The sequence below is a fragment of the Delphinapterus leucas genome, chromosome 14 (genome assembly GCF_059928025.1).
Source record: "Delphinapterus leucas isolate spDelLeu-1000000601 "Yukka" chromosome 14, BTC_Dleu_Yukka2, whole genome shotgun sequence".
NCBI classification, from domain to species: Eukaryota; Metazoa; Chordata; class Mammalia; order Artiodactyla; family Monodontidae; genus Delphinapterus; species Delphinapterus leucas.
This window is the reverse complement of record NC_143142.1, coordinates 79,459,970-79,484,744: the sequence shown is the minus strand read 5'-3', so window position 1 is coordinate 79,484,744 and position 24,775 is coordinate 79,459,970. Positions and strand designations below refer to the sequence as shown.

The window sequence follows — 24,775 nt, the reverse complement described above, 5'->3', positions numbered from 1 at the left end:
TAATTAACACTACATGATTATGATTTAATTAAGAATGTGTTATGAGGGAAAAGATAAATCAATGTAGAGAAATAATGTACAAATTGCATTAGTTTCACAAGGTTCTTTATGCATGTGGGGAGATACCCTTTGAAGTGTAACATTATAAATTATGGGTCTGTCATCTTGTAACTAAGGATATTTTTGTTTGACACATTGTTAAAAGCACTTTCATTCTAGAAAATTCAAAACAATAACTTCTATAGTCAATTTACTTTAATTTCCAGAATTAATCACAATCTCATTATTTGATCTTGACAGCACATCTCTTTTTTGACAATAATTAACTACTTGACTGACACTTTCATGTCTTGAAAGCAAAGAACTAATTGTCGTTTGTTCATAGTTGCATTATTTCACTTTTTTATGATCTGAGATAGAGAGAGGGATTTATTTGACATGGAACACTTTTCCTATAATCTTTGTGGGTCAAGGAAATCATGTACATTGCCCCTAAGCTTTAAATGCATTACTTCCTCAAATCAATTTAAAAGCTCATTACTTTAGCAAATACTCTAGTAAGACAATAAGCTTACCACAGCTATGCTGTCAATATAAGCAGGAAATATATAACTTCAGCAAATCATAATGGTTGGTATTCAGATAAGAAAGGGAGAAGGAAAAAAGGAAGGAAGGGAGAAATCCAGGCAGGAAGGATGGGAGGATGTTTTCTAACGAACTTAGCTTATGGAAATCTTCTCCTCTGTTAACAAGAGTTTATTTATTATGTAATATTAAAATGTTCTTTTGAAAGGAGCAAGTAAACATATATATATATATATATATATTTTTTTTTTTTTTTCTGTACGCGGGCCTCTCACTGCTGTGGCCTCTCACGTTGACGCGCAGGCTCAGCGGCCATGGCTCACAGGCCTAGCCGCTCCGTGGCGTGTGGGGTCTTCCCGGACCGGGGCACGAACCCATGTCCCCTGCATCGGCAGGCGGACTCTCAATCACTGCGCCACCAGGGAAGCCCCAAGTAAACATATTTTTAACCTGAAAAAATATTTTCATATTCTCCACCAGTTTGAGATATCCTCTGCAATATCCATAAAGATTTTGGTAGAGCAATTTTAATAAAAGCTAATAATAAGAAGAATATAATAATGATAATGATCATTTTTCTGAATAATAATATAAAAAACTTATCCCCTATTTTTTTCTAGGTGATTCAGACCATCAGTGCAGTGGATAGAGATGAATCCATAGAAGATCACCACTTTTACTTTAATGTATCTGTGGTAGAAAATAACTCAAGTTTTACAATCATAGATAATCAAGGTAATGCCATTCACTCATAATAACTTTCTATCCATTCTTCTTCGAGAATCTTGTTTAATTTTAAGGAAATTTGTAAAATTACTTTTTATACTATACCTTAAATATGATAATGTTGAGAAATAAAGCAAGGAGTGACAATGGAAATTGGAAACAAAACTCAAAGTAGTGTCCTAGGAATATCATTTCCCCATTTCCCACTGGATTTCTTTAAATTAGAAGCACTTTTTCAAGTCATCTTTGGCTATAGGCCCCTGTAAAGTCTGAATGACCTTGCAAATATAATTGCAGTTCTGACATCATGGTTCCTTTCACGTCTTCACATAACTCAAACTTCAACCCATGTCTGGGGAAGAAAATGATGTTAGCTTGATTGATTGAATCATATAATCATGTTATATATATATAACATGATTATATATAATCATGTTAGCTTGATTGATTGAAAGATATTTGGAGTCATTAATTAGGAGCTATAAGTATTTGGAATTGGCTTAAGACTATGCTTTTTCCTTCAAAACGAAGTGATTATATCAGCCTGAGAACAAAATGTTCTAAAGGATTTTGTACAGAGGGACAGAATTCCTTTTCCTCCCATATAGAAGGGGAATAACTTTTTACAAAGCCACTCTGTTCTTTTTTCCTTCACTTCAGTAAAATATTTTTTTGTCATTACATGGATTTCTATTCTAATTTTGCTTCATATCTCAAAGATATGAAACACCGTAGGATTCATTACTCAAGCATCTATAACCAAACACCTGCAGCTGTCCTTCCTTACAACTGAGTTTAAGCTCCATATAAGGGGAGATCTGTTATGGGAGAATAAATGCAGACACGTTCTTTTCCTTTTGCCTTTGTCAAATTCCCCAGTGAAGGAAACTCAAATAGATTTAGGATTTTAAAAAATGCAAATATTAATATAAGAAATAAGCTGTGGGTTAGATTTGTTTATGTAAATATAAAATAAGTTAGTGGGACAAAATAAATATATTGAACGTAAAGAGAATAATTGATTTGGTTTAATGTTTGCAGTTACAAGGAATTTAATGCAATACATACCAAAAATATATAAACTCTCTCACCTCTTCAATCTGCCTAGTGAATAAAATTACAAGAGTTTTATAGACTTCAAGAGCATGATGGAGAATTAGTTTTTAAAAGGTGATTTGGGAAAAGTCATAAGTAGGCATACATTTCAAAAGACTTCCATTTATTTGCATTTGCCTATTTCAAAGTCTTCCATTTATATGTTTCCATTTATTTGTTTGTGTCTTCTAAAATTTGTTTGATTGCCACAGAAAATATTTCAGGGAATGCCACTACCAAAAATCAAAGTCAAGTCGGGGGGAAACACTAGTACTGAGACACAATAAACTGCACTGGAAAAGACTATTTAGAATATTTTGGGATTGAGGGAGAAGCAATTTCAAATGTGTTGAAGTATATATTGTTTATTTTTGTTAATTTTTTGAATGTTCTGTCTAGGTGAATTAATCAGTACTACCAAGGCTTAACGATTCTCTGAAATTTAAGTAGAAAATGGGTTAATAATGTCAAAGCAAAATGAAACATTCTAATAGAATCTTTTACGCCAAGTAAAATGAATTCTTTTGTCTTATTAGTAAATACATTATTTGAGATCACTTGCTGTGATAGGGAGATGACTTGAAAACCTTGTGTATTTAATGGTATTTGTGAAAATAATGAGTTTCTACTAGAAAAAGCACTGTCATGAGTATTTAACCTGAATGAAACTGATACTGTCATTATAAAGTTAATGCTAATACCCCCTATTTACTATTATATCTAATTAAAATGCTGTTTTCTTTTCTGTGTTCCACATGTACATTTCATATATTTATCAAAAAACATTTTGGAACTGATTCATATACTTTATCTAATTTTTAAATTGGGATTTAGGCAATGTCAAAATCAATAATGACTTTTTGAGTTGATCTCTTATCTTTTTTATCAGAAATTTGCTCTTCCCTATTTGAACTTATTTGATCTCTACACTGCTGCCTCTAGTACATTTAACTGGTATGAATTTCTTTTGTATTATTGAAAAAATCATGCACATGGATTTTTGTTTTAGATAACACAGCTGTAATTTTGACTAATAGAACTGGTTTCAGCCTTCAAGAAGAGCCTGTCTTCTACATATCCATCCTAATTGCTGACAATGGAATCCCATCACTTACAAGCACAAACACCCTTACCATACACGTCTGTGCCTGTGATGACACTGGTAGCACGCAGACCTGCAGTAATAAAGATCTTATGCTTTCCATGGGATTCAGGACAGAAGTCATAATTGCTATTCTGATATGCATTATGATAATATGTGGTAAGTTGTGTGAACTGAGCATATCTTCATTTATTGACAGTAACATGATAAATATAGAAAAGAGTTAATTCCATTATAATGGTATGTGTGGTCTTGTGTGTGTGTCTGCATTTAATTGCCCTTCTTAATGTGTTACAATTCTAAAATCAAGTGGAGTGAATGAAAAATAGAGTGAATATGCACTTCAGGTTGAAAATAGATGATCCTTGAATTCTATGAGTATATGAGTATACCTGTGCCCATCCTTTTAAGAGTGTTTTGGACACACACATTGCAACATATGTAGCAATATAAAAATTAGTAATAATAATGATGAGATTCCATTGAGTGCTTATTATACTCCAGGAGAGTGTCCTAAGTGCTTTACAGAAATTATGCAGTTTGATCCTCAAAATAACCTTAAGAAGTGGAGACTATTATCACCTTCATTGCATAGATGAAGAAAGTGAAATTCCAAGAGTTATATGGTTTACAAAGAGTCATGCAGCTAGTAAATGAAGTGCTAATATTCCATAACACACCTCTATCCAACATGATACTGCAGCTCACTGAAGCCTAGGAGCATTGAGGAAGTAAATGTTAAGATGAAAAAATGTAAAAGAGAGGGTCTTACTTAAAGTGCTAAACACAAAAGAAATAGTAAAATAGCTCCACCTGTTTTTGTCTGTTTTTGTTGCTGCTGTTGTTTTCACAAGGAGATAAGTTATTCTCATTTTACGGATGAGGCAAATGAGGCCCCAAATGTTTTAGCCAGGCTTTCAAAACTACATGCATCTAGCAAAACATTTTCCCTTTCTTTAACATACCAGTATATATAATCTAAACCCTTCTCTTGCTTTCCCTCATAACTTCATATCGAAGCCAACACAACTTTACAGAGTGTTGACAGCAATGGTATCAGCCATGGGTTCTGGAATCCCAAACTCACTGCTCAAAGGGACATACAAAATGTTTCAGAATTTGCTTTGCCTTCACTCTTCTCGTCTGTCTCAAAGCTTTCCTCTTTTACCATTCCTCTTTTACCATTCAAAGTTACCCTTCATTTCTACCTAGCTTCAGTTTTTCAAAATTATTTTTAATGATCTTTGATCATGAAACTGAATTTAGAGCTACATAGCTAGATATCAGAAGCAAGAAGTAGTAAAAACAGTATAATGTTTGCAGAATGCAAGTACTAAGTTACTCACTGGTACAGAACTAAACCTAGTCCCGAAACCCTGCAAGTAAATACCAAGGGCAGCCTCACTGTCAAGGGCACGAGTAATACTGAGAAGGTGGGAAATCAGGGTAAACCAGTAGTCATCAGTTTCCTGTGAAAGTTTCAAGAATACGCTCTTCAATTTTCATAGATTGAAAAATTATTTATTAGATCCCTTTCTATTTCAACCATATACCTCTGCTGTATTAAAGTACAGTGCCAGGATTCAAACACGATGGCCTTATTTCAAGAACACTATTTCAATTTCTTTAAATGTAAAATTTGTATAAAATATGGCCTAATGTATTTCTCTTTGTGATAATATTAATAACATTACTTCCTGTTTCAATTCTTATAGATGAAATGCTGAACAGCTACATAAGATCCAAGATTGTGTAAGGATTGGCTATCCATGAAACACACACAAACACACACATATACACACGCACTTTTCTTTAAAATTTAAATATTTAAAAAAGCATTCTGAAATTGTTCTGTTTCTACAAAATCCTAAAATTATCTTATATAATTGATCGATGTGGACATACCAGTGTTATGGTTCAGAAACCTGATAGGTTTGGAATTTCTGAAATTAATATGGTATAACAAAGCACGGATTCTGAACCAACTTTCTGGTTTTGAATGCCAGCTTTTTGTTTCCTAGCTGTGTGACTCTGGGTATGTGACTTAATCTCTCTGCACTTCAGTTTCCTTATCTTTAATAGAGAATTATAATAAAATACGGGTATTATAACTAATCAATGAATAAATGTAAAGCTTTCCGAAAAATGACTGGTACATACTTTGTAGTCAATAAATATTAACTTAGAAAATAATTATGCCACAGAATTTGTCTCAATGGCGAAAAACAAATCAGTTCTGTGTACTTAACTTCCACTAACATGGATCATTGGTTACTGAGATTGGCAGATGCATATAGATTCTGCTTTGTTCCATTTTCAATATATAAGAAAAATATAAAATTTTTAATCTTAAATTGATCATCATAAACAATTCACTATATATATATATATATATATTTTTTTTTTTTTTTTTTTTTTTTGCGGTACACGGGCCTCTCACCGCCGCGGCCTCTCCCGTCGCAGAGCACAGGCTCCGGACGCGCAGGCCCAGCGGCCACAGCTCACGGGCCCAGCCGCTCTGTGGCACGCGGGATCCTCCCGTACCGGGGCATGAACCCGCGCCCCCGGCACCGGCAGGTGGACTCTCAACCACTGCGCCACCAGGGAAGCCCAATTCGCTATATTTTTATGATGTTTTTCTACTTTAAACCATCAGCCAGAAAGATTGTTATACTTCCTTGTCATTCTGCAAGTCCCTTCAGTAAATTTTCAATAGCAAATATATCTTTTTGTCTTATAATCAGAAAATCGAAGCTTATGTCTTGAGCTTGTAACAGAAGCAAGAATTATATAGTTTATTATAAATAACAATATTTAACAATATCTTATATAATATATTATGACATAATATTTATTAAATAGTACATTATATATTTGTGTATAATCTATAATATAAAATATTGTAGCATACAATATTTAATAATGTGTTTAGTATAAATATATGATAACATATTAATATATGATATTTATTATATATTATATATTTATAATATAATAGTAATATTATGGGTAATATGAAGCATATGTATTTATAATATATAATATTGTATTATATTTGTGTTAATTAATGTTCTTGTATGCTCTCTTTGACAGGGTTTATTTTTTTGAACCTAGGTCTGAAACAACGAAGGAAACAGACTCTATTTCCTGAGAAAGGTGAAGATTTCAGAGAGAATATATTCAGATATGATGATGAAGGTGGCGGAGAGGAGGATACAGAGGCATTTGACATAGTAGAGCTGCAGGGTGGCACAGTCATGCGGGAACGCAAGACTCGGAGAGCCACCAGGGTAGAAATTCGGAGTCTGTACAGGCAGTCTTTGCAGGTTGGCCCAGATAGTGCCGTATTCAGGAAATTCATTCTAGAAAAGCTCGAAGAGGCTAACACTGATCCCTGTGCCCCTCCTTTTGACTCCCTCCAGACCTATGCTTTTGAGGGGACAGGGTCCTTAGCTGGATCCCTGAGCTCTTTAGGGTCAGCAGTCTTTGATCAGGATGAAAACTATGATTACCTTAATGAATTGGGACCTCGCTTTAAAAGATTAGCATGCATGTTTGGTTCGGCTATGCAGTCAAATAATTAGGGCTTTTTTATTAATAATTTTTTTAAATGCTAATGTGTATTTGCGCAAACTGGTAGTCTCTTGGTAAAGAGTTGTATACTCCGGTTCTTGGGAAAAAGGAAAAGACCCAATTTATAATGTTTTCTGATATTCTTGGGGTAAGTATCCCATGGTTATTTCAAGCTACCCATCCATTGTCACTGACTGCAGGTATGGGGAAGTGAAGCTAACAGTCAGCTCTCGGGTGCCAAGGCAGGCCAGCTCTAGTGTGCCCCTGAAATACTCCTCTGACATTTTTCCAATACCATCCAATACAAATTCTCAAAATTTTTGAAAGTTTAATGTGAAAAGGGCCCTGATCTAGATTGTCTTAATATTATTTCATTTATCCATTTTTAAAATCTTACAAAGTAAGAGTGAAGAGTTTATGTGTGTTAAGTTCCCGATACTCTACAGAGATAAACACCTAGGAGAATCTCGGTGGTTATACACATCTTTTAAAAACTGTTTCTTCTCTATGAATAAGCAAGCGTCTGACTGAGAGTCTATGATTCATTCTAGTTTGATATTTTAAAAATGTCATCAAGACCACATTTTAAAACTGATTTCAAATTTAGACAGATGCTTTGTATCTGTTAATTACTCAAAGATATAGTGTAAATTTGTATTCTCTTTGATATTACAGCTTTATATAAAAAAAGGGACATAGACTTTGTTTAGGAGATTTTCATATGTTATTTTCTTATGTATCCAAAATACATCTTTATCATGTCACAATACTATGATAAAACACATATCAACATTTACTGAACATTAAATTTGAACTTTAAGAAAATGGTAGGAAGTGTGAAATTTTTTTAATTTTAGTTTTTGATTTCTAATTTTATTGCTACTAAAAATAATATAAATGAAAGGAATACTGGATTCAAACTGGAGTTATTATTCATCCTAAATGTTACGATCAGCTGCCTTGCTCTTACCATGCACAAAATAAAACATGATAAAATTCTCAGCATTTCCTTTTTTATTAAGAGATTAGACTATAACTGATTCTTCTGTGTCATTTTTTTTATTATGGAATATAAAATTAGGTACAATAGTTACCTTTATGGTACCATTATGAAGGAAGTATGCTAAGCTGCTGGACATAAAGCTTTAAGGTAACATTAGATAGTAAGATAATAAAACACTTTAATTTTAATCAACCTTGTAAGAATGATTCTCAATTATTCTATCCAAATCAAAGTGGAATTCAAAATTCACAGGTTGAACAGAAAGAAAGTAGTGAATACTGTGTCCTCAAAATAGCTTTATGTGTTCATTTTTTATTAATAGCATGTGAAACTGAGCTGAACCAAATTGACCATATATGTTCTAATCAAGTACTTCAAATAATCTTGAGATAAAGTTGGAGTAGTTCAATAGCTACAATATATTTTTTCTCTGTACTTTAAGACAATACCATCCATACCATGTAATAGAAGAGAATTTTTTCATCAGTATCAATCAGGTACCATTATGTCAGCAACACAGATATCACCATTTTACAAAAGCCTGAGAAAATCAGACTTGAAATACAACAATTTAGGAAGATATTAAATGTAGTAGAGAGGACATAAGCTGTAGTAACTCCTGGTATATTCATATCATTATTTACTTAGGGAAAAGTACGAACAGTAAACAAAAGAAAATTCAAAAATAAAGTAAAAACTTGCAGGTAAAAAAATGTATGGGTTGAGAGAACATTTATATTCCTATCATATGGACATAAAAATTGAAAGAGTATAGTTAGGGAAATTTTCATGAATTATTCCATGAATGGCTGTACCCTGTATTTAGAAAATAGTGCTATATGATCTTGGTTGAACTGGAATGTATGATAAACAGCAGATGAAGCGATCCATGGAAAATAGATTAGAAAAAAAGAAATAGGGTCTTCTGAGGCTTGCAGTTAGTTCAGTCATGAATGAAAGCCTTACAAACAACTTATCAACTTGGATGAACACCTTATATAAATGCAGTATCTGCATCACTAAGTTTAGTGTTTGAGTCCAGTGGCACTAAGAAGATGTGTTAAAATAAATTCTGGTTTAGTTAATGATAGGATTTTCAATCATAGGGTACATAGGAAAAGAGATTCAGGGCTGGATACCTATTTGCTAGTCTAGAAAGTGTCCTTTTAAACTATATCAAGAAAATACTATCTGATTCTAGTAGAGAAGTTGCAATTTTCTAGAAGTTATACTTGGTAATATTTCAATAACTATTTTAACCTTTTTATCTAGTCACACAGCTGTTGCAAGAACACAGCTGTATCCTAAGCTAAAGACATGACATTAAGGTCTCATTTTTGTAAATTTTAATAAAGGTAAATCAATGCGAGGATATTTATGAAATAGCACAGCTTCGCATTAATACCTGCACTACTTAAACAGCACCCTTCATTAACTTACAGGTTTATGTGTAAGTCTTAAATTACTAGTGGTTGAAACAGGAAAATATTGAAATCCTTTATAGGGATCAGAAAATGTTAGCAATAATAGTTGTTCACTAAGCACATAGCTTGAGCCTATCAGATCTGAGTTTGAATTAGTTCACTTTTATTTAAATAATTGCGTGAACTTTATCGAACTGTCTAATCTTTCCGTATCTGAGGTTGTGATCGGTAAAACGAGGTCTAATGTATGTATTTCACACGATTGTTGTGAAGAATAAGTAAAACAGGAAGCACACGTAGTACCAGACAAAACGCAAGAGTTCAATAAATATCAGCCCAGCATCGTAACAGCTGACCTTATTCTGCTGGAATGCACAGATCCCTTTCTTTTCTAGCCCTGAGTGATCCCAAGGGCTTCACAGCGCATTTGAAATATAAATCAGTTTTCTGACCTGACATACAAGGTCATATATTATCCTGTGTCTGCTTATCTCTGTGTGCCCTGACCTCTTCTAATGCCATGCTCTAGGCCTGAAGCAATCTTCCTCCAAACATTTCTATTTTTCATTCCCTCACTTCATTCAAGTCCGTGATCAATTGCAACTTCCTCAGAAAGGCGTACCGGACCACTCTCTCCCACTGTGTCCCTTGCTCTGCCTTTCTTTGCATCAAATCACTCAGCTACTTTGTAGCAAGTACATTATATATATGTTACTTGTTATTGCCTTTATCCTTTATTAGAATGTAAACTCTAATTGAGCAAGGGATTGTAGGACTTTTTCATTTGTTCTTGTCTAAAATTGTTTCTAGCAGATGGTATGTGACCAATAAATATTTCTTAAATGAATGTAATAATGAGTCCCAATCTATTTTACTTGGTCCTCTATAGAAGCCGTATTGACATTGTTGAATATTAATGTGAAATTAATGTATTTTTCTAACCAGGTTAGCACTGGGTAGCTCTGGGTTACAATAAGATTTTTCAAAATCTTTCTAGAAATTATATGAATTTGGTATTTTAACTTGTTTGTACTTACTGATATCATTTCCTGCTGTGGAGAAAGGTAATAATGTTATACTGTTTAGTCAAAACACATCCTTTGATGATTGCTGTAGAAGTTCTCATATGAATAAGTTCCCTTGAAGTGTGATGAATAGGAAAACATTTGTGATGCATGAGAATTCTATGCTTCATATTTTAGAACACAATTTGGTAACAAATGCATTGTTAAGCTCACAGGGCTACACAAAACCTACAAGGTAGCTTCATGTTCTTTTATATGATATAAATAGGCATTAGATATCAAGTACATTAAAAGCTGGAAATAAATGTAGAAAAGGATTATGTGGCTTTTACATATCCAATTACGTCTGTCTTATATATCTATGTACCCCTCCAACCATCCTCCCATCCACATATCCATCTATCAACTATCTCCTTTCTACTATATCCCCTCTTCCAGGAAACTATAATTTCACAATTACATTAGAGACTAGCATCTCAATCACAGATTAGATCCTTGAGACACGTTAGTATTTCTTGCTGTCTTTTTTTCCTAGAGAGCTCTAAGGATGGGAAGCTGCCTGATATGAAATGGCAGGGAAACAGAGAGGGCTAAAACTGGGAAAAATGCAGTTCCTAGCCTTTGGCAAGGCAAAACTGCATGAATTTCCCATAGGTTAAGTGGTTCCAGGTGTAGAAATTTTGCACAGAATGTAGAAGCTGAAAGGAGCTTAAATCAGTCATCCAAAGACTGTGTCACACAGGCTAAGGAAAAACAGGGACCTCTGGTCCTTAAAATGTCTCCAAACACCCAATGCACGAGCTCCAGAATAGAGTGCCAGCAGTCAGATGCCTGTCGTCACACAGAACTTTGGCTGTGAAATTATGATAGAGCCAGCCTTGTTTATATGCCCTTTATCTCTCATCCCTCCATCCCCACCCAGAAACCAGAGGTCCAGATGCAGCAGAGTAAGTGGAACAGGGAGAGAGACAACCACCTTGGCCAAAGTGGGCATAAGAAAGATCAAGGCAAGTGTTTCTTAAAAACGGAATAAAATGAAACATTTTCATGATGTTTCTTTCAAGTTACAAACTAATCGATAAAGTGGATACATTAACATATCAAATCAATTTGGCATTTCATATAGTTTGAATAATTTAAATTTCACCTTACTAGTAGAAAACATTAGCAAAATACAAAAAAAGTAAATATAATTTATAGTGTTCTTAGGACATCTGAAAGCCTGTTACAATAGTTTATACAACTTTATTTCATGCTATTTCTTTGTGCTTATTCATTTTAATAGTTAAAATGTGATATGTTCTTTTGGCTTCTGCAGTGCTAAGTGGTTTATCTCAGCTAGAAATAAGGCTGGACATGGAAATGACCATATATTCATGATTACATAGAGGTACAAATCTATAGAATATTTTGTCCTAGGAAAGGGAATAGAGATTATATATGGAATTCATCTGTACAATAGGGATATTAAGGATATATAACTCATCATATCATTGGAGGAATTAACTGAAATAATACATATAAATAATTAACTGGGCTTAATGTATAGCAAACATGACATTTTTACCTGTTGTGATTCTTAAAATAATAATTATTATAATTATATTAAGTTTAACTTTAGGAATGCTCATAGACTTATCTCCTTACTCTTGAAATATTATGGCCAAAAAGAAAATGAAGTGGAAATGGGCAAAGATGGCTAAAAGGTACAAACTTCCAGTTATAAAATAAATAAATCCTGGGGATGTAATGTACAGTGTGCTGACTGTGGTTAATAATACAAAAAAAATGGAGAGAAGAAAATGAATTAATTCAGGACAATAATTAACTTGCTGTTACTTCCTGCCTGCACACCTTCACCCTTCCAGGGTAATGTGCCATTATTACCAAAGGAAAAAATTAATTGCTCAAGTTATACATTATGTATGAGATGTTCTGATTGAAAGTCGCTCCTCTGTGACATTTATTTGGAAAAAGACCTGCTAAGTTAAGTAGTAACAACATTTGCTGGCAACTTTTTCTAGGTATAAATATTTTAGAAACAAACTAAAACTATCAAAAAAGAAAGGGTTGGTTTTGCTCACTTTTGTAACTAATGGAGAAATGAAGTTATTTCTATGCTTTATTAGAACTACATGGAAAACGTGACGTTCACATGCTAATGGCTCCAAGAGAAAGCTTTCATACCAGTTGTAATATCTAAGGTCTGATACCCACAGTTCTAATTTTATGTTAAGAATTTAAAATTAAATTACAAAGCAGATTGTTCTCAGCAACTCTGAAGATACAAAACGAAAAGCTGCACTTTGGCTTCTATCTACATTTCCCTGTCCTTTCTCGTTTTAAAAACAAAAAATTAAGGACCTGTTGCCGTATGTTCTCTGATGAGTACATTTTTATCATCTTCTTTTCATCTATCCAATCTTAGGACTCAGGCAACTTCTAGGCAATTATCCAGCTCATAATGCCACCTCAGTTTTCAGAAACTCCTTTCTTATCCCAGCTGACCTCCGTATTACTCCTCTGCGGAGCTAATTTTAACTCTCTTTAAAACTTAAAACATACCTGCACATGACAAATTCAATTTACATAGAATTTCAACTGATCAATTGAAAATGTTTTAAGTTTTAGCGATTATATAAATAAAATTAGAAGCTGATAAATCATATGGTATATTTATTCATACTACCTTACCATTATCACACATTGTTAAAATAATTTGTCCCAATAACATAGTTTTTAAGAGCAAAAATTTCTCCCACTTTATAAAATAGTCTACAGTCATGTTACTTTATTTTTTTACATAAATGCTTGAAAATGAAATCTGTACCAAAGGACATACTAGCAAAAAGTGTGAACTGTGAAAATCCTACGTATTTCTCACACTTGTGTTCACCTATCCACCATAAGTAAATACAAACATCAAAGATTTTATCCACTAGAATCACCTACTGAGCATCTCCAAGTTGAGTACTGCATAATGAACCCTGATTGGAATCCTAACAAATGCTATATCTGCATCCTCGCTGGAAAAATTATGATGAGGAACAAATGGAGGTGGAGTGAGAGACTGTGACCAGGGTGAGAGCTGGCGCTAAGGTGAGATTCGGTGTTGAGTTCAGCTCCCCCCTGTGCTTTGCAAAGGAGTCACTGCCTCTTACTACTCTTCATTCAGTTACGCTACTGTCCCCAAACAGGAAAGTATTAATGATGAGATTTGTATTCTTTCAGATGTTTCTGAATATGTCAAACAAAGCTGTTCCTTTACGCAGACATAGAGAATGGACTTGAGGACACGGGGAGGGGAAGGGTAAGCTGGGACGAAGTGAGAGAGTGGCATGGACATACATATACTACCAAACGTAAAACAGATAGCTAGTGGGAAGCAGCCTCATAGCACAGGGAGATCAGTTCGGTGCTTTGTGACCACCTAGAGGGGTGGGATAGGGAGGGTGAGAGGGAGGGAGACACAAGAGGGAGGAGATATGGGGATATATGTATATGTATAGCTGATTCACTTTGTTATAAAGCAGAAACTAACACACCATTGTAAAGCAATTATACTCCAATAAAGATATGAAAAAAGAAAATAAATAAAGCTGTTCCTTTAAATCTCTCTCACTTTTTTTTTTTTTTTAATGCAGTTGCATTTCCAGGTGTTATTCTAAGTGTTGTTTTAAGTGTTATTTAAATCTCTATTATAAGAGAAAAGTACTGATGTTACTCCTAGCATACTAATAAGGAAACTGGGACAAAGAAAGACTGAGTAATTTGCCTGAAGTCATACATGTAATAAGTGGTGATAATGTAAACCCAGGCAAGTTAGTTCTAGATTCCAGGCTTTCACCCATCATACCATACCGGCTTCTAATTTGCATCACCTCCTTATGTTATTAATGTAGGGGCTTTATTCATTTGGTTACCAGTGATTTTTTTTGTTACTTTAGATGTTATGGTAGCATATAAATTATATATACATATAGATAGGATAAAGAGTTGATTAGTATTCTTTTTTCAAAACATACTGAGCTATTTTTATATTATTATTACTGAAACTGTTTCTATCAAAATGAAGTGTTGAACATTTTACTTTTCCCATTATTATTACATACCATTCCTTATTGCTACTAATCAGCCATAGAAATGACACCCTCAAAACATATTTGAGAACAGAAAGAAGATTGATTATTTAAGGATACTCAAATTATTGTTATATTAGATAATGGCATAAAAATCCAGTATATTAATTTACTTAATATGACTTAGATTTTTCCCTCTCCTTAGTAATAATCCCCCCATAAAGGGAATAAAATAAATACTTGTGTATATGTTGTCATGAATAGCAAATAAATAATGAGCAAAAGAAAGAAGATTAGGCAAGAATATGAAAAAACCACTAAATTCACATTGGGAATTCAGAGCAACTACCATTCATTTACATTGCTTTTGTCACCTCCCCCTGGTTCTTTCTTTGCTGTTTTTTTTTTTTCTATTTGAGCATTTTCTGTATCTTAGAATGCGCTTGATTTATTTTTCATAATTTAATCCTCAGTCAGAGACAAGGATTAGCTATTTTTAAGCAATGACTTTTGAGATTCATAGAAACAGAGAACTGAACACCAAGACTCACAGGATTGTTGAATTATTCTGATGTGGTTGGGCAGCACAAAGTAAGCTTTCGTAAATAAACACACATGATTCCCTGATGTATTTTTCAGCAATGATCTATGCCTTAGGAATAAAAGCATGATAATAAGCCTGGCATGTTCCTTTAGCTTTCCTCTACTGATATCAGAGTTCATGGTCTGAATCATATTAAAGACTGTAGTACTCTTTGAATAAAGGAGACAGCAACTGACCAAGAAACCACCTGAAATACCAAGATAATAGCCACCATCACTACTGAGCACCAGGTCATCTATTGGTTTCGCCAGCACACATCCTCTTCACTCAGGATGAAAACAAAATAGAAGTTTCTATTTCGTCCACAGCAATGTGTGATTGTATATTGGGATATATGGTCATCATATAAAATTAACACACTGAGAAGCATATCAATCAACTGATTTTTTGCACATCTGAATTGTAATTGTTTTTATTTTTGATCTTTCTACATACATACTCAAATATGGTCTTTATTTATTTATCTATTTATCTATCTATCTATTTATTTTTGGCTGCACTGGGTCTTTGTTGCTGTGCGCGGGCTTTCTCTAGTCGTGGCGAGCAGGGTCTACTCTTCGTTGTGGTGCACGGGCTTCTCATTGCAGTGGCTTCTGTTGTTGTGGAGCACGGGCTCTAGGTGTGCGGGCTTCAGTAGTTGTGGCACGTGGGCTCAGTAATTGTGGCACGTGGGCTCAGTAGTTGTGGCTCGCGGGTTTAGTTGCTCCGCGGCATGTGGGATCTTCCCAGACCAGGGCTCAAACCCGTGTCCCCTGCATTAGCAGGCGGATTCTTAACCACTGCGCCACCAGGGAAGCCCTCTGGTCTTAATTTTTAAGGTGGTCAACATAGAATGATACAAGTCAATTTAATTTGACTTTAAAAATTTCAAGTTTTTAACTTGAAATTCTTTGTTTAAAATTGTCTTCTGATAAACTTTCGGGCCAAAAACCATGCAAATCTTTAATATAATAAACCTGGAAAGGATGAAAAGAAGAAAGAGAATAACTCAGGAGCCACATACCTAGAGCAATTTGCAAAGGAAATGTATTCAAGTGACTATTCTCCATGCTCTCTTTCTATTCTCCGTGTGGAAAGAATGTAACCTAAAATCCTTCCTCTTAATATTTGTAGAGTGAATATTAAAACATGGTGGGCAGTTATTAGCATTGAATCATTACTGTGTTCCTAACCAAGTAATTAAAATGCCTTGTTACTATTGATGAAATGAAGCTTGACTCTGATCTGGGAAAGGCAAGGTAGACAAGACACCCATATAATCTGCCCCTGCAGGGGGTGCATTCTACCCATTTTTACTTAGAGAGAAGACTATGGACCTTTCTGTATTTTGTGTCAAAGCAAACATTACCATTATCAGCTCAGAGTAAGAGAATATAACTGAATATGTATGAGGAAGTAGCACCAACCCACACAGAATTTTATATTACATTAAAATCCTGAATTTCTTATGGTTTTCAGCCTTTAAAAAAATTTTGGTTTGCAACATTAATAAAAACTACTAGATTTATTAAAATGTATAGATAACTACAACTGAAAGTCATAGCTGAAGCTTTTAGGAATGAGTCATCGTATTGTATTTAACATTCCAGATTGCAGAAGGGTTTCTGCCCTTGTAAATTATTTGCTACCTTATAACGTATTCTTTTTTCTAATTAAATTGGTTGCACAAAGCTTATGGGACCTTGGGATTTGAACTCAAATGCATTGTGGGGGCAGAGCTATTCATTTCCAAGCTGACTCTTGCTTTGCCACACGCCTTACACTTCCAAAAGCCAAATGCTACTTTTTTGTGGCATGTATGCTAATCTCTGAGGAAGGTTTCAGCCCATATTTTCCCTTCCCTAATCACTTCCATTGATTTTCATCCTGTATATAACATTAAGTTAATCAGAGTATTCCATTATGACCTCTAATTGCTTTTCTGAAAGGTAGGATAGTTAAATGTATTAAATATGTTAAACATGGCAACTTTCCCACTGAGAGACTGGGAATCTCAACAACATCACACCTTTATAAAGCAATTCAAGATGCCTCTCTTCTTCCAGACAGTTCCTTTATTCAAGCAGAAATTATCTGAGATGTGGCTTTTACAATTAGCTTTTGACTTAACACATTGCCCCAGATGAGAGAGGATCAGAATAACAATGAATTTTTAAATATCATACCCATACTGCTTCGCATTAGTAATAGAAGAGTCAAGCAATTTGCTTTGGAATACTCAAGTATTTAGTAGATATTCTTTGAGGAAATATAATGTGAGTAAACATTGTCAATCTTTTCAAAAGTTAAATTTCATACAGGTAAACCACTGTTAAACTACTTGTAAGACACAATGTCCTTAAAGTGTCCTTCACCTACTAAAAGCAGCAAGAAAAGTTGAAAATGCAAATTTTAGATGATATTTTGTTAGTTAAGCAATTATTTTCTTCAAAAGATCCATTTGAATAATACTATTAAATATCTTTAAAATGTGATAGCTACGTGATCCTATATTGTTGCATTTTTAAAGGTGATTTGGTTCTAGTTTACTAAGTACCTATAGAGTTGTGCAATGAAAAATACCATTATGTATATATAACAACTCATAGTAACATATATCATAAGAGGCAGAAGTCACATCATAAGATAGTGAGAATCTATTCTGCTATGTTCTCATCCCTGGTTCTTTCTAAGGACATGTAGCATATTTATTATTTATTCAATTCTCCCTTTAAAACCCCAATCAATAAATACTTATTGAGCACCGATTACATGGCAAGCACTTTAGTAGATGCTGAGAAAATCAAAGAGAATACTACAAGGTCTCTTAATACCCAAAATATACTCTAAATGAGAGACAGGTGTGCAACGATACATTTCTCATAATCCCAAAGCTAGCAGTGCCCAGTAGGGGAAAGGGCAGAGAGGTGTGGTGAGAAAACACTCCATAAACTGGTGATATTTGAGCTGGGTTTGCAGAAGATTGATAAGGAGATGGTTGTTCACATGATTTTTGTGGATACAATACTGTACCTCATACACATTTACCTACCACACAGTGGAATTTCTTTAGAAATTAGACAGAACCTTCTGGTTACACCGTTTAGCTTGCAGGTACATAAGAATTACCTCAAAGCTAGGCTTGCCCCAAATATACAAGTAGTGAATGCCAGTTTTTGTGCAAATGCAGACAGCTAGGTAGAGGGCATAACCATGCATAAGGAAACTCTTAGGGGTGCCATTCATTTGCAATCAGTGTTGCAATAGGATTTGACTCATGAGGCAACTCTGGCCACAAATGTCTCTCTCCCAAGAAAATTGTGAATATACTTTATTTTTCAAACAATTCTAGATTTATGTTTGTTATGTTGCATTTTAGATTTACATTTGTGTTGATAGTACAGACTTCCCATATATCACATACCCAGTCTCCCCAGTATCAACATTCTACATTAGTATAGTACACTTATTACAATTAATGAACCAAGAATGATATATTATTATTAAATAAAGTCCACAAGTTATTAAAATTTCCTTAGATATTAACTAATATCTCCTTTGTTCCAGGGTCCTATTCAGGATACAACACATTTCGTTTTCACTGCTCCTTAGGCCCCTCTTGGCTGTGACAGTTTCTCAGGCTTTCACTGTTTCTGATGAACCTGACTGCTTTGAATATCTCTGGTCAGGAATTTTGTTGAACGTCCCTCTAATTTAATTTGACTAATGTCTTCCTAGTGTTTCGACTGGGGTTGTGTGTTTTGGGGGGAAGATCACTGAGGTGCCATTTTAATCATACCAAATCAAGGGTACATACTTTCCATATGATTTGTTGTTGCTGTTGTTGGCTTTGCCTGGTTGGGGTAGTGTCTATCACTTTTCTCCACAATTAAGTTACTCTTTTTTTCTCCCTTTTCATACTATATTTTTTGGAAGCAAGTGCCTACGTACAGCCCACATCTAGGACATGGGGAATTATGCTTCCCCTCATTGAGGGCAGAGTAAGTGCATACTTTTAGAGATTCTTATGCATGGGAGAGAGGTCTCCTGATTATGTATTCACTCAGTTATTTATATCAGTATATACTCATGGATATTTACTTTATACTTTGGGTTATTATCCAATATTATTTTATTTTGTTGCTCAGATTGTTCCAGCTTTGGCCATTAGGAGTTCTTATATTTGGATTTTGTGTCATTTTGACACCCTCCCGCCCCATGACTCTGTGTATGTGTATGTGTCTGTGCACAGCACTTTCTTACTTTCTGGCACGATAAGATGTTCTAGGTTTATTTTGTATATTTCCTGCTTCACTCCCAGAAGCAGCCATTTCTCCAATGAGCTCTGGGAACTTCTACTGGTGAATGATGTTAGAAACCAAGATTTGGGCAATAAGAGTGTTTATTGCTACTCGGGTATTGGTTTTTCTTTTTTTTTATTTTTCCTCCTTTTAGGCTCTCAGCCGTAAGAGCAGGGAAATATACATGTGTTTACTGTCATGTGTAGATACACATATCTTAATCATATCATAAATATTTCCATATGCAACCATCTGCATCTGTATTAAGCAAAATCTGAGCTTATACTTATGTTTCCAACACTAATCCATTAGCTAATGGGTCATTCTAGCCTTCTACACTTGCTATTATCTAGACTATGCTCCAACAGTGAGAAACGTGGTTTCTAATATCTGCCATCCATCTACTTAATTATTCAATTCTAATATACATCTATAGCAGTATCAGAATTGTTAACAAGTACCCCTTTGGGATGAAACTTTGTATGTGTCTATTCAGCTGTGTTTAGATGGAGTATTCTATAAATGTCAATTCGATTGAATGACAATGTTGGTCAGGTAATTATATTATTATTGATTTTCTGTGTGCTTGAACTGTCAGTTACTGAAAGAGGGTGTTGAAGTGTCAAACTAAGAATGGATTTGTTTATGTATCCTTTAGTTCTTTAAGTTTTTGTCTCATATGTTGGTGCTCTTTTGTTAGATGCATACACATTAAGGACCGTTATCTGTTATATTTTCATGGAGAATTGCCTATATCTATTCCTATGTCTATGTCTATGATCTATATAATATCCCTCTTTATACCTGATACTTTTCTCTGTCCTGAAGTCTACTTTTTCGGAAATTTATATACAGATTCGAGGTTTTTTTAAATTAATATTTACATGGTACATTTTTCTCATCCCTTTACTTTTAAACTTATTTGACTTTTTACATTTAAAGTGCATTTCATATACCCAACTCATAGTGGGTTATTTTTATATCCACTCTTACAGTCTCTTTTTTTTTTAATGATTATACCATTCATATTTAAAGTGATTACATGTATATATCTTCAAATTCACCTAGTGTCCTTCTGTTTGTCTCCTTACATGGAGTCCTTGGGTTGCGGTTATTTCATTTACAATCCATTCTTATTTACTGGAGCTCTGATGAGGTGGTAATAATGTGGGGGGGGAGGGGAAGCATCCTATAACATTATGATTAAATCTCAGCTTATGATTAATCTCTCTTAGTGGCCCTCTGTCCCAGTGCTGTGACCTTCACAAGTATTTCTTTCTTCCCCCCACCGCTTACGTGAGGCAGAACGGTAGTGGGAGCTAGACTTAGATAAATGCCCTTGTCTCTAGGTGGGTTTGTCTCTGGAAAGGTCTGTTTCCCTGGAGGGTAGGCCACGGCGATAACCCTGTTCTACAGGTCTACCAAGAATATTCGGGGCGTATTTTCACAAAGATTATTTTTCTTTCCCCACTGCCAGAAACACAAGGAACCTTTCTTTGTTACCTTCTCTTTCCTTCCTTCTTTCTTTTCTTCTTCCCTCCTTTCTCCCTTCTCCATTTTCTTTCCTGTTTGTTTTGGAGGACCCGGGGGCTCTTTTTCTTAAAAGCTTCTGGAATTCCAGAGGGGAAATCCACCAAAGACTGCAGCTTTTAGGAGTTTCTCACTGTCACGCTAGACCACACTCAGTCCCCAGCAATTTGTTCAAACTACCAGTTAATGGGTCCAGGAGCTGAGACTGACTGGATTCACCTGTCTTTCCAAAGTTCAGCGTGGCAGTCTGCCTTCCAATAATAAGCTGCAATATCAGTTATCTGACGGGTTTAAGAAAAGTCAGTGAATTTCAGTTTGTTCAGCTTTTGCTGTTATTATTGTAAGAATGGGGGGTGACGTCTTCCAAGCTCTTTATCTGTCGTTGCTTGTGCCAGAAATCTCTCCTCAAAATTTAAGCAAGGCAGAAGGAAACCATGAAGATGGAGCCCACCAGCTGGGGCAAGGCAGAGGGGAGCACAAAGGTGGCACTATCTGGAAAGAGGAAAAAAAAAAAAAAAAAAGGCTACGCCCGTGCTTCCCTGGTGGCACAGTGGTTGACAGTCCGCCTGCCGATGCAGGGGACGCAGGTTCGTACCTCGGTCCGGGAAAATCCCACGTGCCCCGGAGCGGCTGCGCCCGTGAGCCATGGCCGCTGAGCATGCGCGTCCGGAACCTGTGCTCCGCAATGGGAGAGGCCGGAACAGTGAGAGGCCCGCGTACCGGAAAACAAACAAACAAACATAAAAAAAGACTACGCCCGCCAGTCTGTCCCCGGAGTTCATCTCAGCAGCCGCTGACCCTCAGACCAACGCCTTAAGGTTAGCAAACTGGCTTCTTTCATATAAAGTTTTGGTGCTTTTCAAAGTGCTGCTTCTGTGCTGGGCCCTGGGGTAAGCCTTTTAGGAGCGGTTTCTCAGTTCGCTGCCGGGTATTGTGGTCGCGAGCCTCGAGCCATGTTGCTTTTCAAAGTTGGATGTTTTGGGGGTTCATCTTTCAGGTGTTTCAGTGGGTGCCCAGCCAGATGAGCAGGTTGGGTGCTCAGTGTGGAGTTAGAACCATTCGCTTCTCTGGGAGAAGCTACGGTTTTGAATTTCCTCTTTGTTGTGGGTTGCGCTCTTCCTACTGTTTTGTTGTAATTTGAAATTGTTTGTGGCCCTTGTGAATCCCAGGCAGTGGTCAGCAAGTCTTTCTTTAAAGGCTCAGGTAGTAAATAATTTAGCCTTGCCGTGCATACAGTCTTTATTGCAACTTTTCCATGTTTGATTTTATAGTATAAAGCAGCCACAGATGATACATAAGTTAATGGCACAGCTAAGTTCCAATAAAACATTATTTGTAAAATCAGGCAGCAGGCTCACAGGCCATAGTTTTCTAACGCTTGTTTTAAGGTAGTCTTTGGAAATCCAATACACTTACAGCTATATGTTAGTACTTCAGTGCTTTAAATAATGATTGTTTTTTCAATGTCCTAAGAGTTAAACAACCTGGTGTGGAATTTGCCTGGATTATGAAGAACAGGCTTTATGTAGATTCTGTCAGATATCAGCAAGCAATTAAAATTTCCTACTTCAGTTTATTCATGTGAAAAGTCAAATATAGTAATATCTCTATGAGAGAGGAGGCTAGAATTGAGGAAAACAAATTAAATGGTCATAACTTCCCTATGCCTATTACAGTTCTTTGTAGGAATTCACTAAACACACCTGCTTTATTTACCTGGCCTGTTTTTGAAGGTCAAATTAGAAAATGTATTTGAAAATATATAGTAAATGATATGATACTTGATACTTAAAGGTTATTGTAATTACGAATAGTAAACATATTCTGTTCTTTATAGCCAGGTAAATATTATCTAAGCTTCTAATTGGACATATTCCAGTGATTGATACATTATCCAATCAATTAACCAATTGAACAGCAATTACTTTTTTATCTGGTTCTTTGACCCCTTAAAGGATATGCTTCTGTAGCACAGGTTTTTTCGTTTGGCTCTGCTTTAACCTGTGTGGTTCAAAGAAGATTGTATGACTTTGAAATAACCTAGATTTTCAGCATATGACTCTACAATTCATCCATAACTTCTCCCAGTGCAGCCATTTCTTTGAATGGACACTTTTCCCAAGGTGATTATCATATACAGTACTTCTTATAAGATACAGATCTTGTTTAAGTAGTGGCCATCCCTGTCATTTCTTTAAAGCAAAAGCCTGTAGATTATTTTTTTCTTATATAATTTAACAGAGAAGTGGGTTTAATGTTTTACTTAAGAATTATGGAAACTCCTCTAAAACATGAATGTATCAGAATGGAACTACAGTATCTTTATGGGCATTTTATTCTGAAATATAGTCCAATGTGGATCAGCCTTCTTGATTTCGAAATTAATATAAGTGGAGCATATTCTGAAATAGTTTTAAAGCACTCTCTCCATCCACATTCAGTTTTTGAGAAACTTGTAAATGCATAGAGAAGTACATTTAGAAAAGGAATTAAATGCAAGTCACTTTATTTGCAAAGTCCCAGAGTGACACTTTACAGGACATAGGAAGATGGAGTGGTCACTTATCTTTTTATCTCTAGTTAGCTTAGATTTAAAAATTCTTATCTGATACTTCTTTCTGAATTGATCCTAATTTATCATGCCAAAAAGTTATCTCTTTAATAATCACAGGGCATAGTACAGAACTGACGGCTTAATAGGTCATCAATGAAATAATAAATTAGGCTCTTAAGATAGGTGTAAATTATCCTTCCTTACAAAATTGACTTATCCAAAAAGGCAAATAGTTAAAGCTGGGCTGGGAGAGATGATTGCTGTTTTGGCGTCATAGGTGCTTCCAATTTCAAGTTAATAAGAATTAAATGAAATGCCGCAGCCTGCATGCTGCTGTGCATCTATATTGCATGAATTTACACCAACTTTATTTTTATATATTCTTATGTCAAACATGGGAAAAAGTACCAAGCAGGTGAAAGATCTCCTGTGACTTCTTAAAAGTTAAAGATTTGGATTTGATAAATGTCAAAATAAACTTAGGTAGTAGACTGGCTAAAATCACAAAGGAAGGAGAATTTTCAACAGTATACAATTTATTCTTTTAATCTCTCAGCTTTACTGAATCTGATAATATGATAAAATGTCTTCTATTTTTTAATTGAAGTCTTGGACAAACATTTTGAAAGCTTAAATTTCAGCGTCGATCTACAAAAGATTATTAGTATTGTACCTTAAGGTATCAATTCTGGTGAGATACTCTCATTAACATGTGTATGTCTTCTAAAAACACTATTACAGATTTTGCATTATTCAGAGGTATCAGTAAAATATCATAAGAAACACTTTCAAGTTTGTTGTTAAAATACAGATGCATTATTTTCTGACTCTATATCCTAATATTGTAATTGCAAAGCATAATTTATAGGACTGAGTATGTACCTATTGAAGCTTGATTATTATCACTCTAGGTAAGTCAAAAAGTAATTGAAGGAATTAAATGCATAAGAATTATTGGAAGATTTGATTTACAAAAGTCTAGGAGAACCTTTCCTAGGAAAGGTTTTAGGAAATCAAAGAGTAATCAAACTAGCAGGAAAATGCCAATGATCACAGATGCCTATAGCACAGGACAGGAAATTTGCAGGAAAAAAATATTAAAGCCTGAGGAGTTGCAATATATTACTCCCTCAGAAGCCCATGTGTCCTGCCCACCACGACTGGAATAAATTGCCTTTAGTTTTCTCTTTCACTT

At 35.0% G+C, this 24,775-nt stretch overlaps 1 protein-coding gene across 1 annotated transcript in view; it reads left to right on the top strand.

The window, feature by feature from the left end:
* CDH19 (cadherin 19) overlaps positions 1 to 13,265 on the top strand; it is a 60,658-nt gene extending 47,393 nt beyond the window's left edge. The window contains exons 9-11 of the mRNA XM_022584310.2: positions 1,206 to 1,320; positions 3,416 to 3,667; positions 6,602 to 13,265. Coding sequence (XP_022440018.2) covers positions 1,206 to 1,320; positions 3,416 to 3,667; positions 6,602 to 7,092 — 858 coding nt within the window. The 3' untranslated portion in view covers positions 7,093 to 13,265. The remainder of the gene's footprint in view (positions 1 to 1,205; positions 1,321 to 3,415; positions 3,668 to 6,601) is intronic.
* Positions 13,266 to 24,775: the final 11,510 nt, after the last annotated feature.